General features: G+C 40.6%; 2 protein-coding genes across 7 annotated transcripts in view; both read left to right on the top strand.

Annotated features, from left to right (window-relative positions):
- Positions 1–123: 123 nt before the first annotated feature.
- On the top strand, positions 124–7,088 carry rpl32 (ribosomal protein L32). Its single transcript, XM_033629137.2, has 4 exons — positions 124–257; positions 918–1,018; positions 1,134–1,315; positions 6,925–7,088. The coding sequence occupies exons 2-4, from the start codon at positions 923–925 to the stop codon at positions 7,052–7,054; spliced, it is 408 nt and encodes a 135-aa protein (XP_033485028.1). The 5' UTR covers positions 124–257; positions 918–922; the 3' UTR covers positions 7,055–7,088.
- A 3,338-nt stretch (positions 7,089–10,426) lies between these two features.
- The window catches only part of LOC117258328 (glutamate receptor-interacting protein 2-like), a 48,751-nt gene continuing 42,722 nt past the window's right edge, over positions 10,427–16,455 (top strand). For 3 of the 6 annotated variants that reach the window (XM_033629129.2, XM_033629127.2, XM_033629132.2), the window contains exon 1: positions 10,431–10,833. In XM_033629129.2, the coding sequence (XP_033485020.2) occupies positions 10,656–10,833 (178 nt within the window). In that variant the 5' untranslated portion in view covers positions 10,431–10,655. Of the gene's footprint in view, positions 10,834–13,380; positions 13,905–16,455 lie in introns of those variants that run through there. The other 3 variants (XM_033629128.2, XM_033629131.2, XM_033629130.2) reach the window with 3 other exon arrangements.

Here is a 16,455-nt window from a genome sequence, read left to right as displayed (position 1 = left end):
AAAGTGGGCGTGCAGATGTGCAACAAGCTTAAAATGTTAAAATATAACCCTTACAAACACAGCAACAAGAACTACGCGATTTATGATACTAAACTGAATAGTTTTTGGAGAAATAAATGTTATTTTCAGTTGATCACAAGCGCATTAAAGCACTGTGGCTGAAAAAATACAGTACCCATAATCCTTTGCAACACTCACGGAAGTCCTTTTCTTTCCTTCCGCCGTCGTTGAGGTCCCTTTTGGATTTACATCGGCGGGTGAGTCTATACAATCTATGTTCATCAGCCATATTTCGTAACTTATTTGACAATCCTGCTATGGATTATCAATCATAGACGTCCACGCTTTATATGTTGAGTAAAATTGACCGTTTTATCATCTTATATCGGCTATAATGTCGCTGTAAAGTGAGGTGCTGCTCCTGAAGCGGCTGACCGGGTGCTAACGCTCTCCCTGTGAAATGGGGTTGTAGCAAAGGCCTGCTGTGCAGCGTGGTTTACATATTAGCAATGTGAAATACCAATTTGGTGTTGCCTACAATAGAAATGAGTGAAATGTTTCTGTGTTTCTGTTAAGGTCACACTGTTAAAGCGGAATGCACGAACTAGAGTAGCATGGTAAGCTAGTTAGCTAAACATTGAACTCAGCGTAGAAGCTAGCTTACTTAGCTAACGTTACTCAAAACGTTTACCTGGAGACTCACTCAACAGAAACGTTGGTGTATACTTGCTATTAGTCGCAGGCTCTGCGATCGTTTAGCCAGGGAGATCCAGTGTGGTCTGTATGTGTGATAGTGACCTCAACGCTTGTTAACAATATCCCATTAGCATGTATCACGTTGCTTCATAATGCTATATCACTGATACAGTCATGCTAAATTTGTTGTACCTAACTTGTGTTTGTGTTTCTGCCCTCAGTCACCATGGCAGCCCTCAGGCCCCTCACTAAGCCCAAGATTGTCAAAAAGAGAACCAAGAAGTTCATTCGACATCAGTCTGACCGATATGTCAAGATTGCGGTAAGAGTCTGGTAGATGCTGGAGAAGTCCAGCTGGGTTGAGCCACCTGCTTTTACATGCTGGGGTGGACCTGCATGTGATTAACCCTGCAATATCACTGTCATATCTTTAACAGAAAAACTGGCGTAAGCCCAGAGGTATTGACAACAGGGTCCGCAGGCGGTTCAAGGGCCAGATGCTGATGCCCAACATCGGTTATGGTAGCAACAAGAAGACCAAGTACATGCTGCCCACTGGCTTCAAGAAGTTCCTGGTGCACAATGTCAAGGAGCTCGAGGTCCTGATGATGAGTAACAAGTAAGTTGTGTGTGTACTGTGAAACAATGCAGATTACTTTTTTCTACGTAACATATGTGTTTGGTAGTGTTTGCAAGCTTTATTCTATTTGTAGAGATAGAGATAACATCTGCTGTAACTCCAGTATACTAGAGGTTAGGGGAGTAGTTGGTGCAAGAAATAATTGATCTTAATATTGATCAAAGTAATCGTGATTATCATTTTGGCCATAATTGTGCAGCCCTACCTTGAACACAATAAAAAGAAATTCCATTAATCTCCAGTATACATATGTAGCATCAGAAGTCTAAGTGTTCCCCGACGGACATAATTGAGTGATGGACTGAGTCCGACCGTAAATCTCCGCTTTCAATTTGTGCAGCGCATTCTCGCATTTTGACAACATGGCAAGTGAGCCTGACGAACCTTTAGACCCACCTGCAAACCTTAAGTCCTCCGTTTGGGAACACTTTGGTTTCAGGGTAAAATACGAAGATGGAAATAAACAAGTTGACAAGACAAAAGCAGTGTGCCGACACTGCAGAACAGTCGGGTATGTACTTGGAAACACGTCTAACATGCTAACGCATCTAAAGTGACACCACCCAAGTTTGAACGTTAACCGGCACAACTAGAAAAAGCAATCTGGTGCAAACTACGATACCGTCGTCGTTTAAAAAGAGAGTGTTTCCCTGACCATCGCGCTAAAGAAATAACCAACGCCATTGGAGTTGAGTAAAATTGTTTAAGCTGCACTTTAGATATAAGCATGTTTTGTTTACTGCACTTTAACAAAGTGGGAAAGCTAAGTAAGTTCCTAGTAAAACTGAATCTGAGCAGGCTTTAAAGCTGACCGGCTGCACTATACTTTTTATTTTAATTGAGTAAAACTGTTTAAGCAGAAATTTATATTTATATTTTTCATTCAAAAATGTGTTTAAAAAAACAGCAGGATTTAATTTTTCACTTTTATATTTCTATTTTCATTCAAACAATGTGAAAAAGCAGGATTTTATATATATTTTTCATTAAAAAATTGTGTAAAAAGAGTTAACTGCTGTGGTGGTATGTTTTAATAAGGTTACCAATAAGTAAAAGATATTTAATAGTTGTCTATTTTTTTCATTACTGTACTGGAAAAAAAACGAACCGTGACTTGTGTACCGAGGTATGTACTGAACCGTGATTTTTGTGTACCGTTACACCCCTAATGTCTATACACCTCAAGGAAAAAGTGGGTGAACTGGACCTTAAATGGCAACAAGACTTGAACTGGTATATTCTGTCAGGAGTTTTCTCTGCATAGAGAATTGCGAAGCAGCAGCCGCCGCTGTCAAATTTTGTCCCACCTCTAGGTCACAACAAAACAAAACTGTGATGTCATAAGTATTCTGTCATTTGTAACTGCGGTTGCGGCACTACGCTGATATAGTGGTGCCATCGTAATCACCGTAGTGCTGTCTGTTTTTGGACCACAGGAAAGCGGGTCAAGACTGGTGCTCCAGATATTCATCAGTTCTGTCTTATCACTTTCCCTTGACTTTCGTTTGTATGGGCCATGTGGTTCTAGTGATGTAAACACCGCTGTCTGTACTGAAATTTAGCAGCAGATTCGGTGGATCTGCCGGGAACGATAACTGAGAAATGGTGTGCAGACTCCGCCTTCTCGGCTTCTGCAGGCATACACTAACGTGGCAATGCCTGACTGCCAATTTGTACTGAGACTTCAATATATATTATACCAGTGAAATGTAGGGAAATAGTGTTTTTTTTTAAATATCTGTTTTTGTCCCAATTTATCAGTACAAAAGTTCAGACATCTGTAAAATGTGATGTTCGCTTATTACAATACATAAGAACATGACTGCCATATAGACTGATAAAAGCATAAAATCTAAATTAGAAAAGTGTCTTTTAAAGGTGTGTCAGGGAATTATCTAAAATACAATGATTTTTTTAAATTATTTTATAAATGATTCAAAAGCAGGAGCTCTATATTTGTATCAAGAAAATCAGCACACATTAAAACATACTGGGCCACTTATAACCCAATTTAGGTCAATCTAGTACTGGGTAAAGTTTACCCAGTATGCATGAAAAGAAAAAAACACCAGTAACACCCCAGAATGTGTTATTTTGATCCAGTTTTAAACCAAACCAGCCACCTGTGTACAGGTCAACAAGGTCAGATAATGAACTTATATTTGGGTCATTACTTCTGCATCAGAAAGCAACCCAAAACTGACATGACCTGGTATTTTTAGGGTGTTTATCAGTTTTTGTGGTCATGTTCTCAGTCTTGGTGTATTTTAGTTAGTAATTTTAGTTCAGAATGTTAGAAACTACAGTTTTTTATATATATATATATATATATATATATATATATATATATATATATATATATATAAGTGAAATATTTCATATATCATGGGGATGATATTCACAATTGCAGAAGCTTGTTGAGCCTCATGAGGAAAACAATCTTATGAGAAGCAGGTACATGTATGAGGAAGTTCATTATAGTGTAAATGGCATCACAACAACGTGATGCTGAAAACCCTGAATAACCATTCCCAAATAGTTTATCAACTCACCTTGTGTAACCAGAAGGTACAGCTCTGCCGGGAGGGAGAGGAACTTTAATACAAAGGTTAGGTCCTTGTTTTTGGCACAATGGGTTTATTTTTTCATGTAGTTTTACTTTGAAGTTGTGAAAAGATATAAGATCAATGAAATAATAATCTGCCTTTTGACTAAGGGATGATGCGATGACACAGATGCAGTCTGTTAAACGTAGGAAATTTATGTCCAGGAAGATCCCTCTGACATCTGCTCTTGTTTTCTTTCCTGTGCGCCATAAACTGCATAAAGCCATGGCTCTGGTGTTGATCACGACGTTCGTACGTTTCTAATGTGGTGGGAGCTTAGCGCGAGGATGTGTTTTCATCTTGTCAGTTTATTTTAAACCTGAAAATTTGAATAACGCAGTGAAGCTGAGGTGGGGCGAGCAGATGGCAGTCACCACAACTTAATTTTTTATAGCTTGAAGCCTGTTGAGTAGTCACAGCTGAAAGCATACACTTCTTTTCGCTTCTTTAATTTCAGTGATGAAGGGGAGAGATTCTTCTGCTTCCTGGCATTAATTGATCACTGATAGTACCTCCTAACTGTCAGAGTTTAGTCTGGCTGAAATTAGACCCACAGAATAGTGATTTACCAGTGTTGCATCAATTTCAGAGTAGGGGTGTGCGATATGGACAAAAAATAATATCTCGATATTTTGGGGGATTTTGAAGATAACGATAATTAGACGATATTCTTTTAAATATGTGTTTTTTAACAGCCTGAGTTATAGCTCATTAATTGTTTCTCATGGATGATATTAATGGAAAAATGTTCTTAACATTTCTTGCTGCTTTTTTACCTGCTCTCTCTGTTTGACTCTGACGGCCTTTTGTAGCGTCAATTCTGGGTCCATTTGCAACTGTTCAGATAGGCGTTTGTCCCGCAGACTCACCACAAGCCTGTCCCTCACCATCTCATCATGTAGAGCCCTGTAACTGCAGTGCAGCGCTGTAATGAAACTGTCTGCCGTCTCGCTCATTTCTTGAAGCCGCTGATTAAACTTTACTCTCTCAAAGATCACATTCCTGCGTTTCTCTTCTGCTTGCGTCTCCAATCCAGAAGCAGTGCGGAATCTGTCGAAGCGTTAATCCATTTAGGCCAGTCTTCAGCCTCGAGGGTGAACTTTTCCGGCGGGGAGACTTGAAACTGTGCCATGTTGCCGCTTCGTTTAGCTAACTGTGGCTAGGCTAGGTAGCTCCATAGACAGCCTTCCGGTACTGTGAACTTTAGCCTGACAGGCTGGGACCTATCACTACAGTTGACCCACGCCTTCTGAAGCTGCTGGAGCATCCGTGGGCGGTGTTGCTATGTTGTCTCGCTAATGTTTGTTTAGCAGCAGGCTGACCTGCCAGGAAGGTGCCCGTGAGAGATCATGTGACCACCTAGGCGTAATGCGGCATGCTGCTGCACGCAAGTTAGGTAACTCTTGTTCAGTGAATGTGTGGGGTTTCAACCTTTCAACGTGTGTTTTCAGTTGTTTTTGTGAAGTAATTTGCATACTCGATAACGTAAATTTGCACATCGTTAAAACAACAATGACGATATTATCGTTAACAATATATATCGCCCACCCCTATTTCAGAGAGGGTTGAATTGATCTGTTTAGAGATTGTGGCACTGTATTCTGAATGCAGTAGATTAGGCCAGATAATGGATGCCAGATTAAGTGTGAGGGCAGGGATAGATCATTTGAATTAAAGGTGTTGAACTTTAAACGTGTGTGATGTGAGCTAGCTAGCTAACCAAGCTCTGGCAACACATGCTTAAAACCTTGCCCACGGCATTTACTTCACATGATCAAGTAGACTATGGATCGTCACCCATGTCAAACGGTGTTACGTTTGTTAAGGAAACAGTCTATGTTTCAATGCGTGTATTGCTTTTCTTATCCACTGTCCGTAGGAGCTAGCATCTAGCCAGCCAATACCAATTTGAGCAGCCAGTTTCTCTTATTGAGCACATACATACATGGAAATGGCTGTTTGGTTTTACATTTTTAGTTTTACATTATATAGAACTTCCTTAATGAAATGATCATGTGTCAGGAGAAAGGTGCTTCATTTCAGTAAGGTTGTGAAGACCAGGGCTCGCTGTGCTGTTTTGTCTTCAGGTATTTGTGCTTTGTCTACTGTGACTGAACAGCTGAAATGACAGTGACGAGCAAGGGCGAACATTTTTCAACTGTCGCTGCTCAGAAAAAGAAACACCCAACAAGCATTGCTGAGCGCAGAATTAACGCCAAGTTCCTCGTTGCACTGCCAGCGTTTGTAGTGCAGTATAAATACGCTCCACTCCTACTGCAAAGCATTACAAAAATACGCTGGCCTCAGGGAAAACATGCTTTGGTTGATACCGCCCCTTTATAGTTTCAGATTTGTTCAACCAAAACATTGGTGCTGCTGGACACAATGTTTACTATTCTCTCGACACACACCAAAAAAACAACCCAAGATCAACTTAATGTGATTGTTTTCTGTTGCGAGTTCTGATAAAATCGGGTGCTCAAATGTGAGCCTTTGTGTAGTGTGTTGCCTTCTTGTGAGTCTGTCATAACTACCCTATGTTTGCACGTTTTAGAAAAACAAAATTTTAACGTGGCTGTGCTTACCCTATGCACAAAATTTGCAATGTCAGCATGATTGCTTATTTACTTAAAATTATAAAAATGTACAGCTTGATCTTTCTGTAAACCTCGAGTCATCCTGTCACAGGACTGAAATTGCCCAATAAAGCAACAGAAAATCATAAGATAAATTGGGCTACACGAGACTTAAGTTCCATTTAACACTTAAACTAATTTTACAAGGTGAATTTATGCTTGTCAAATCATTCTGCCAGGAAGCACAATCATTAAACCTGGCTTTACTCGGGGTTCAGATGTCCTCCACTGAACTGACTTTGGGTTGAACCCTCAGCACAATTTCAGCCCAAACTGTCACACTTTCCACACATTTCAGTGAAGACATCCTGTCATTAACCTAACACCCTTCCCCCTCTTTCTGTAGGACTCACTGTGCTGAGATCGCCCACAACGTCTCCTCCAAGAACAGGAAGTTGATCGTGGAGAGGGCAGCTCAGTTGGCCATCAAGATCACCAACCCCAACGCCAGGCTCAGGAGCGAGGAGAACGAATAAACTGGTTATTCACAATAAATGTTTAAAAATGGAAGCTGGCTTGTGGATCATTTTTTGCAGCTCAGTGCTTGTAAGCTGTGTTTTTGCATATCCTACATGAGTGAAATCATTTTATGGAGGAGAAGCTCCTGTCAGTTTTAAATTTATTGCATCATTTATTGTCTGAGATAGTTGGAAGGACGAACTTAAATGTTCTGACAGTTGTGAAATTGGTTTGAACAGCAAAATTTGTTTGTTCTAATGCAGTAATTGGATTTGCCTTAGTCAATCAAAATGGCCTGTATGCGTGAAGTTAATGTTGAGGAGAACCGGGGCACTCCTGCACTGTTTTTAATGTTGTACAGCATCAAAATTAATTTGCTTCTGACCCTCATTTAAACTAGTGTCAGTGGTGGAGAGCGTTCTAATATTAAAGGAAAATTTGTGTTAACTGGTGTTGCAGTGACCAGGGAGTTATAAATGGGTATCTCATTTGTGGCATGATACTTAAGAGATTGGAGCTATTTCAGTGCAGTGCACAGGCGTCAAAATAGTAAGAAAATGCTCGCACATGCATGAGTTGGTGTCCACAGCGATGGCTGCGGAGCTGGTTGTATTCTCCCTTGGGTAAAGGGGGTTATTCCTCACTTCCTTCCAGATGACTGGACGCTAAAACAGAACAAAAGGGGCAAAGGCGCCTGAAGAAAAGTGTTGACCCATATTATAAATAGAGGAGGCCATAGTACTTGGTATAAATGCTGTTATCGTTCCAAGATGTGATCTGGGTTCGCTTTTGAAAGAGTAACATGCTTTTACAGTTTGTAAGGCTTCTTGCTGTCAAAGAAAATTCTGGATGGTTTTTTTAAATGAAATTTTTACCAAAGTAACTCCAGGTTACTTTGAGTGATAATAGATGTAGATAAGAGAACTTGGAACTGTATTCATCCTGAGGGAAATTCTCGTGCAGCAGTGACTACAAAGTAAGAGAGTGCAAATAAAATCTAAGCAATGATGATAAGGTGAAAAAAAACATGTACTCAGTGCCAGAAATGTGAACAGATTAACAATGTGGTGCAAATGATAAAATATACACATGCTAAGAAGAAAACAGGTCCAGATCATGGATAAACAGGTTAATGATTTCAGGTGCAAATCCAAAATGGCAGAGCTGAAAAGGTTGCTGGAGGCACTTCACGTCTCTGCTGTACATCTCTGCGAAGTGTGATGTAAAGCTTGATCATAACAGGAAGAGGGGATTTCCTGTGGTACAGGTGGTGCATCATGGTCTGGTGGTGCTGAAGCTGCACATGTGCATGTAGATGGAATAATATTAAAGCAACTACAAGGACCTTTGTTAACTGCAGATTAAGATTTTTTAACTACAAAACATAAACTTGTGAAATATGATGCAGACAGGGTACTTACAATGGGTCCCAGTGCATGCTATTGTGCACATATGTCATCACATGATCAGAGACTTGACACTGAATAACCATTGCATATCTATATAACAAATAATACTAAATAAAATACAAAATTAGGAAATCATTAATTTAACAATGTTAATAGTTGATTTATAGTAATAGAACAAGCATATAATCTTGCTGTCGATGCTACTGACTGTTCTACAAAAAAAGAAAAAACGTGACGGAGATGGGTTTGCCTTTGTCAGGGGCATAAAAAGTAAATGGCCCTGTTTTTAATTTCATGAGAATTCCCCTTTGGACACAGGCATATTTTCAAGATGGCCAATTCTCCACCCAATACATGATGGAGGGCCCACACTCTCTATGCGCCCCCCACCTTATGGGCCCCTGTGAGACCAAACTGCCTGCACTCTCCATATTTACACCCCTGTGTTAAATGTTCCAACAGCACACAAAGTATTAAAAAAATAGCTCCACCTTGATGAGAATTTTTGACCCTACTGTCCTTGCGGTGACCAGGCATAACGTTAGTGCATTATCCTCATCTCTCGATCCAGTCTGTAATCTTGGTGGGATTTTTGCCCAATCCAGAGCTCTGGCGCTCACATTAGGACACCTAAGAAACATTGCCAAACAAGAAATGAAATGGAGATCCTAATACATGCTTTGATTTCATGTTTGGACTACTGTATTTCTCTATTTACCTGCTTTAATAAATCTTCCTACACCCTTTACAAAATGCTGCACGGCTCCTAACATGTTCCAACAGGCTGTCACATATTACACCTATGTTAACATGTCTGCACCGGCTTCCTGATCATTTTAGAATTCATTTTATATTTTGGTGCTCACATGTAGAGCCCTACGTGACGAGGCTCAACAGTATATCGTCGACCTTTTGCACTCCAGGGCTTTCTAAGTGCACCTTGGACACGTTTTAAGACTCTTGGGAGATGGTGTTTTCCAGTCAGCAGCCCCTACGCGAATAGTTTCCCAAAAAGCTGATGTTTTTTTGACTCTGTGGACACTTTTAAAAAGCAGCTAAAAACCATAGACTGTATCTGTTCAGAACGGCATTTGGTTTTCAACTTGTGTCTTGTGTCTCTTCTCCTCTTATATTTCATCTGGTGTTTCAAATTTATTTCTTTGACTGTGAAGCACTTTGTGATTGGTGTCTGTGAAAGGCGCGATATAAATAAACTTTGCTTGCTTACTAGAATTAAACCACTGCCAATGTGTCAAGGGATCAGTAATAACAACAATCCAATAGGTTTTTCATGACATAATACTCTGAAAGGGACAAATCTGCTCACTGAACACTCGTATTTTTAATACTTAAGTTACAGATAATACTTTCGTACTTTTACAGAAGTAACACCTTGAATGTAGGATTGGTATTGCACTTTTACTTAAATAAAAGATAGAAGTACTTCTTCCTTCATCTGTGATTTGTGAAATGGACCCCAGGCTTTCTGTTAAACACGACTGGTAAACTGATCTCTGTGTAAAACTTGTTGACTGCTCCTTTAAATAACACACTTTACAAGGTTAGGTTAGAGCAAGCCAAGAGATTCACAGACTTGTACCAAAAAACTGAGCACAAAGCCAGCACACAGTCCCCTCGCTGGTTTTAGACTAATAACAAAAAGGCAGTTTGGGATTATGTATCAACATGTTGAGACAAATCCACAGCTGACACTCTGGTGTAATATCAGTAGATTGAAAAGACTGTTATTACAAGTCTTGAAATGGCCAGCTCAGATTGTATATTGTTTTGCGATGTTGCAGAGCCGACTCCCTGCAGAGAAAGTTTCCATTGCATTCTGGCAGGCAAGCTGTGCCCCACAGCCCTGAGCCCTCTGCCATCTGTTCCTGCAAAACTGACATTGCCAGAGATGCAAAAACATAACATTTATTTAGCCAGTCAGCTTGTGGCTGTTTGGAACTGAAGGAAGTGAGTTACCAATGCTGGTTGAGGGGAAAAACAGACACAGTGTTGGATCTGAATCTTTCCTTTATTTAAAGAACCTGCACCTGTTTGTGGCGCGGGTTTTGCACCTGAGAGGACTGGAAGTTCTCCAAAGAAGGAGGAGAACACGAGAACAGCAGGACGGGCAGAGACTGCGATGTCTAAGAGATGGTGAGAGTGTCAGGAAGAGGACAGGATCTGTTTTTTCCTTGGCACTGCTCAGAAAATGAACATGTCAGCAAGGGTAGCGTTTGGAAAGGGGCGCCTCACTCCCAAGCAGCTCTCCTTCGCTTTCCCTCAGACAGATTCCCTGAGGAAAGGCAGCCGGTCTGCTGGAGGAAAGAGGAGGATGTTCTCGTTTTCTCTCAGATGTCGGCTGGGCATCATCAGAGGGAGAACCAAAGGTAAAAGCCAACGGGAGGGCTGCGTAATCTCTGGGGAAATGGTAATGTATGCAGTTGATGCCTTTGATATTTTAGAACAAGACATGTGAGACTTGAAAGTTCTGCCAATTCATGCAGGAAAAAGAGGAGTTTTGGTGCCTCCACAAAATATCTTCTTCAAGTTTATCTGTCATTCCCCCGACATACATCACCTGAATGAATTTAGAAACAGACGTGAGTTGTTTGTGTGCAGCAGGCCTGTTAACTGAGCATTCGCTTGACTGAGATCTGGGCTTTTGGCCGACCTTAAAGGTGAACCCTGCTGCAAACTGGAAGCATGAGTGTGTGTGACACATCCTTATCCTCCGGCTCTTTTTTTGTCACACACTGATCTGTGCTGGCTGACAAGTGAATTAGTCATTTTGCTTTTTAGACTTTCACTTGCAACTGGATCTCATCACCATAAGATGGCAGTGTGGTCAGTTTGATTGAGCAGCGAGTTAAGAGATTCAGGGCCTCCTGCCTAGAATACCCACTTTGTCTGTGTTTAATGGAATGTAGGCTGTTTGCAGAGGGGTAATTATTACAGTACTGTAGATGAAAGAGTGGAAACATTTACACAGCTGCTCTAAATAGTGAACAAAGTTGCAGGTGTTAAATATTCAGCACCTGTTTAGTGTTTTTAAATTCTGCTCTGCTTTGTTTCTTTTTAGCTTTAGTGTTCCTAACCTCTATTTATATGCCAATGTCACTGCAAAAAAATCTGCTCTCTTAATCAAATAATTATATCATCACTCATTCTACATCAGTAATGTCTACAGGAAGTGCAAAAGAGTCAATTTTTTATTATAACCCAACGTTTGCCGCCCTGTTCCCCAGGGGTTTTATCAGTCCAACACACTGCTCTGTCTCGCGATTCTCTTTATTGTGCTAGAAATTAATTAGTCTCGCTCTGAAAGACTGTGCTCGCTCACATTGTAAATGGGGTATTAAGGACAAAAGTCTCGGAGGAAATTATCTACACCGAAGAGTATTGTGTCCACTGGAACAGCTGACTAATTAGGCTCTGCGCAACAGCGGGTAGAAACATGGAAATGTTTGTTTGTAATCACTTTACGCATCTGTAAAATAAGCAGTTGTAGAAACAGAGGGTGTAATTTCACATTGTGCGTGTATTCTGGTGTTGTACCTTGTTATTTGATTTACTTACCTGCCTACAAAGTCTCAGCGATGACAACTATTTGTTCGCAGTGACCAGAACAAATGAGGCAGACGAGGCCCGGAGGAGCTGCCAGGGAGGCTGGAGGAGGGCGTTTGTTGTTGTGGTTGGTGGTGGTGGCTGCAGTGGGGGTCAGGAAGTGGCAGGCGTCGAGGCTTGTGTGCATGGCAAATGGTCTGACAGGTGTGGCGACGGGTCAGTCAGAACACCAGTTAGTCCCTCTGTGTTTGGGTGGAGGGACTTCAGTGGGGCCTGGATTAGCAGAGGGTCCTCTCAAAATCCTGAGGGGAAAACATGAGATGCATTTAACTCTCACACTAAAGCAGCAGCAAACAATCGATTGGTTGTCAGATATTAAATTAATTGCCAACTAATTTGATAAACAATTAATCGCTTTAAGTGATTTTTTAAGAGAAGGAAAGTCAGAATTCTTTCATTTCCACTTCTTCAATATGAATATTTGTGTTTTCTTTACTTCTCTATGACAGTAAACTGAATGTCTTTGGGTTGTGGACAAAACAAGACATTTGCGGACATTGTTTTGGGTTTTGGGAAACACTTATTTACCTTTCCACCACTCTCTGACATTTTATAGACCAAAAAACAAATTGATTAATGGGGAATGTGAAGTACAAGGTGCAATCAGAGTTCTTAAAGGATAACAGAGAGTTTTCTAGGGAGAAAATGACCTACAGTTTAATTGACAATGATAATCATCTTTAGTTGCAGCCCAATTTCACACAGTCACTCAGATTTGAAGTGTTCCTTCTTTGCTTCTGTTTTAACAACACTCATTTACTTTCACTTGACCACAGTATGACAGTTAGAATCTGTCATCACAGCTTTGTGCACGACAACTGCACTTTTATGAATAACATTTCAACAGCTAGACATCTCAAACAGGCAGCTGTTCTGCACAGGAATTATGCATATGCACATGCTAATATGAATGTGCGTGCGTGTGTGTGTGTGTGTGTGTGTGAGCGTGTGAGGGAGAGATACTAGCACTGTGTAGATACGGGCTGTGCAAAAAATGGGTGCAGTCTCTATGTGAGAAAAAACATGACAGTGCGGGGCTCAGTCTGACAATGAATGTGCAGGTGGTGTTAATTGTGCAGAGAGTTGAGTGTGTAGAGTGTCGTGTCTTATCTCAGTGTGTGTGAACGTGTGTGGGTGGGTTTGAGGATGTGCATATAAGGGGTGTTTGACTTGGTGGGAAATGTGGATAAAGTGTGTGTGTGCATGTGTGTGTGTGTGTGAGTGCTGGGGGAGGGAGTGACGATCATGTGTGCCTGCCTCACTGAACCCCTCTGGCAGGGGGAGAGAGGGAGGGAGACAGAGAGCAAACACACTCTCTGCTGCTCTGTACGAGAGAGGAGGGTTATGTGTGAGCTCATGTGAGTGTATGAACAAGGGATGATAAACCCTCTGGAAAAGGACGGCTGATTAGTGAGAATAGCTCAAAAATGGAACCACGGCAAGATGGCAAGAAAAGGACATGAACCATTGCTTTGGATTTTATAGGAAAACAGAGCTTGGTAGGTTTTTGAGGACTGAGAAGAACATCTTTTTGTCACTAAGTTTAAATAGAGAGGGGAACTAGAGACCATCTGAGGATCAGATTCGCCCTCCAGAGCTTAATTCCTCGCTTGGTTTTAAAAACGGGGACAAAGGTTAAAGGAAATGTTGGCAGAGGAGTGAAGAAACGAAGATGGTATTTTATCTGAGCGGCTGAGCCCCTTTTACCTCAGGTGAAACCTCAGCTCTCTGCCCACTACTACAGATCAGCAAGGTTACTTCCCGAGGGGTGGCTGCGCTGACTAAACTACAGCCATGCTGTGTGGTCTGAGGAGGGACACCAAAAACAGCATTGGTAAGAGAGCGCCACACTTTGATCTTTGCAGAGTGTTGTAGTGGAGGATTTGTGTCACCTGGATCACCTGTAAAGAGCGGCTTATGTCTTAAATGTGTAGTTCACCTGAGGGACAGCCACTGCAGCTGGAAAACATCCCCTCTAATTTGTAATCCATGCACAATAATTTCATGTAGAGTCATTGCAATGCATGTATTAGTGGTTCTGATTGGAGATAAATGTTAGTGGACTTGACCACCAGCTCTGCATACCATCCTGCCATGTGTAATTGGGGCAGATATAGCAACGTAAACTGGGTCTGGCAGGGCCCCCGTTTATAAATAAAGTTTTACATCTGAAAATAGCGTTATGATTTCATTGTCAATGTGAGTGCCGCCCTCATATTTAACCTACATTCTGATTGGTAACGAGAGGGATGGCATACAGTGCCCTGAATTAAACCAGGAGTTAATTAACTCACATATTTACGCAGTAGCACAGAATTTTATTTTAGTCTGTGCGGTGCTCCGAGGTCCTTTAGACGCAGCTCTTCTGCAAACCATCAGCCATTCACTAACCTCCTCTTCAAAGACAACAGATTTGTTTTTTTAACAATAGTTGAGGCTGTTTATTAATCAGCTCCATCCTGATTTTAATTCCTGCCGTTAGGGTTAGATGATGGTTATTTTAAGCTGGAGGAGAATGGCTGGGGGATGGCTTGATGGTACAGTGGCGTTCAGTCACGTGCAGAGCGTTGGGGTCTGCATTACCCAGAGCTAATGTTGCCTTTTGACTGCAATGACAGCTGCTGGACTGTCACAGCCCTCAGGAGCCCGCATGGTTACGAGGCTTTTGCCCGGCCTGATGTGTTTGTGATGTGTCACTCACTCTGTTTGTGCCTCACAGCTACTGGACAGGATATTTGTGCAAGGATGTGTGTAAATTAGTGTGAAATACCATAGTATGCATATGTATGTTCTATACATTGCCACAATATGCCAAGACCAGTTAAGATATTTCTGTTGTTAAAGTCCGACTCTGAAGAGAGCTGGATTTTCTTGCCCAGAGGTTTCAGGTCAGAGAAGGTTTGACAAAGGATCTATGCCTCTCAGCTGTCTAAAGGCCTCATCTTCAGCTGGGCAGATGTGGAAACTTGATGCAGACAGAGAGAATGCAGTCTGTTTGATGCCCTCAGAGTACTTTTTTCCCCCATCTCAGTCTTTACAAATCACCACACAAGACTTAACTGGGAGAATGGGGAATGGTATTGTTCATGTCAGATTGATATACTGTCAGGACTGGGATATTACGTCTTAACTGGCAGGTCTAATTTCAGACCTCTAGAGCACATGGAAGTAGATCCTGCTTTAGCTGACTTTGATTGGGGACGGTGTGGACACACCTCAGACGAAATTGAGACAATGGGCCTTATGCAGCAACATTCTTTCACAATACTCACTTTCTGTTAAGAGAAAATACAAGAGTACTATACTCAATGCAGAAAATTCTAATCAATGAAATATAAAAAAATAAACTAATTAAATGGAAAAACAGCTGTAACTATTAAATGTTTTGCATTAAATTGACTTAAATTATTATAAAAATAGCTGAAAATAAATTTTCTAATCAATCGACTAATCGCTTCAGATGCACTGGTATATTTTTATGTTGTTTGTGCCCAAAAAGTTTTATTAGTAAAGTCACTAAAGTTATTAAATAATTGTAATGGAGTAAGAAGTTTACTATTTTCTCTGAAGTGGAGTGGAATAGTTGCAGGAGATTATGATTATCTGGTAAAGTAAAAGTACTTCAACTTTGCACTTCGATACTTGAGTAAATGCACTTAGCTACATTCTACCACTGTTTAGCAGACGGACTTACGGTAATTGAAATTACAGAAATTGGGATCAATGGACCAATAACATATCTTTAGCCCACATATGTAATAATTCAATCATTATAATTCATCTGAAACATATAATTTTAATTTGATTATAATATATTCATCCATTTTTATGGTCCTCACATTTAAAACTCATGTTTCCATGCTATCACAATTAATGTACGGACTGTGAAAACGAGATGTTTTTCTCTTATCTTAATAAGAGTGCTCTTGATCACTCATAAAATTATCTCTTTCCTAACATTAGAGCGAATATAAGAAAACATCGGTGAATCCCAGAAATCAATGTGTACTAACAAAATTCAAACAAATTGTGGATATGAACAACAGTAAGAGAAAATTTGTTCGTATATCACTTCTTGCATGAGGCCCAATATCCTATCCATACAGCAGCTTACAACATGGAAGTGAAAGCAGCGCTCTGTTTATTAAAATGTGAAACTGCAACAAAAAACAACCTTGTGCCTAAAATTAATGAAAAATCGTGATAAATAATCGCGATATCAAATATAAAAATTATCGTGCAGCCCAAACACGTTGTCTATTTATCTATGTATGTCTATGTAAATTTGACTAAAATAGATTTTCTCATTCCAATTATTATTCTTTGTCTTGTTCCTGTTTGATAGATAATCACAGTCTAAATTTTAGGTGATGTAAACCAAGGAA

Source organism: Epinephelus lanceolatus, chromosome 8, assembly GCF_041903045.1.
Source record: "Epinephelus lanceolatus isolate andai-2023 chromosome 8, ASM4190304v1, whole genome shotgun sequence".
Taxonomy (NCBI): domain Eukaryota; kingdom Metazoa; phylum Chordata; class Actinopteri; order Perciformes; family Serranidae; genus Epinephelus; species Epinephelus lanceolatus.
The sequence above is the reverse complement of the archived record's forward strand: the minus strand, read 5'-3'. Positions and strand labels throughout refer to the sequence as shown.

Bases quoted from the DNA above. Each gene is read 5' to 3' on its own strand.
- rpl32 (XM_033629137.2), top strand. From the start codon at position 923: ATGGCAGCCCTCAGGCCCCTCACTAAGCCCAAGATTGTCAAAAAGAGA. The intron at 1,019-1,133 runs GTAAGAGTCTGG...TATCTTTAACAG, and splicing joins ACCGATATGTCAAGATTGCG to AAAAACTGGCGTAAGCCCAG. The intron at 1,316-6,924 runs GTAAGTTGTGTG...CTCTTTCTGTAG, and splicing joins GTCCTGATGATGAGTAACAA to GACTCACTGTGCTGAGATCG.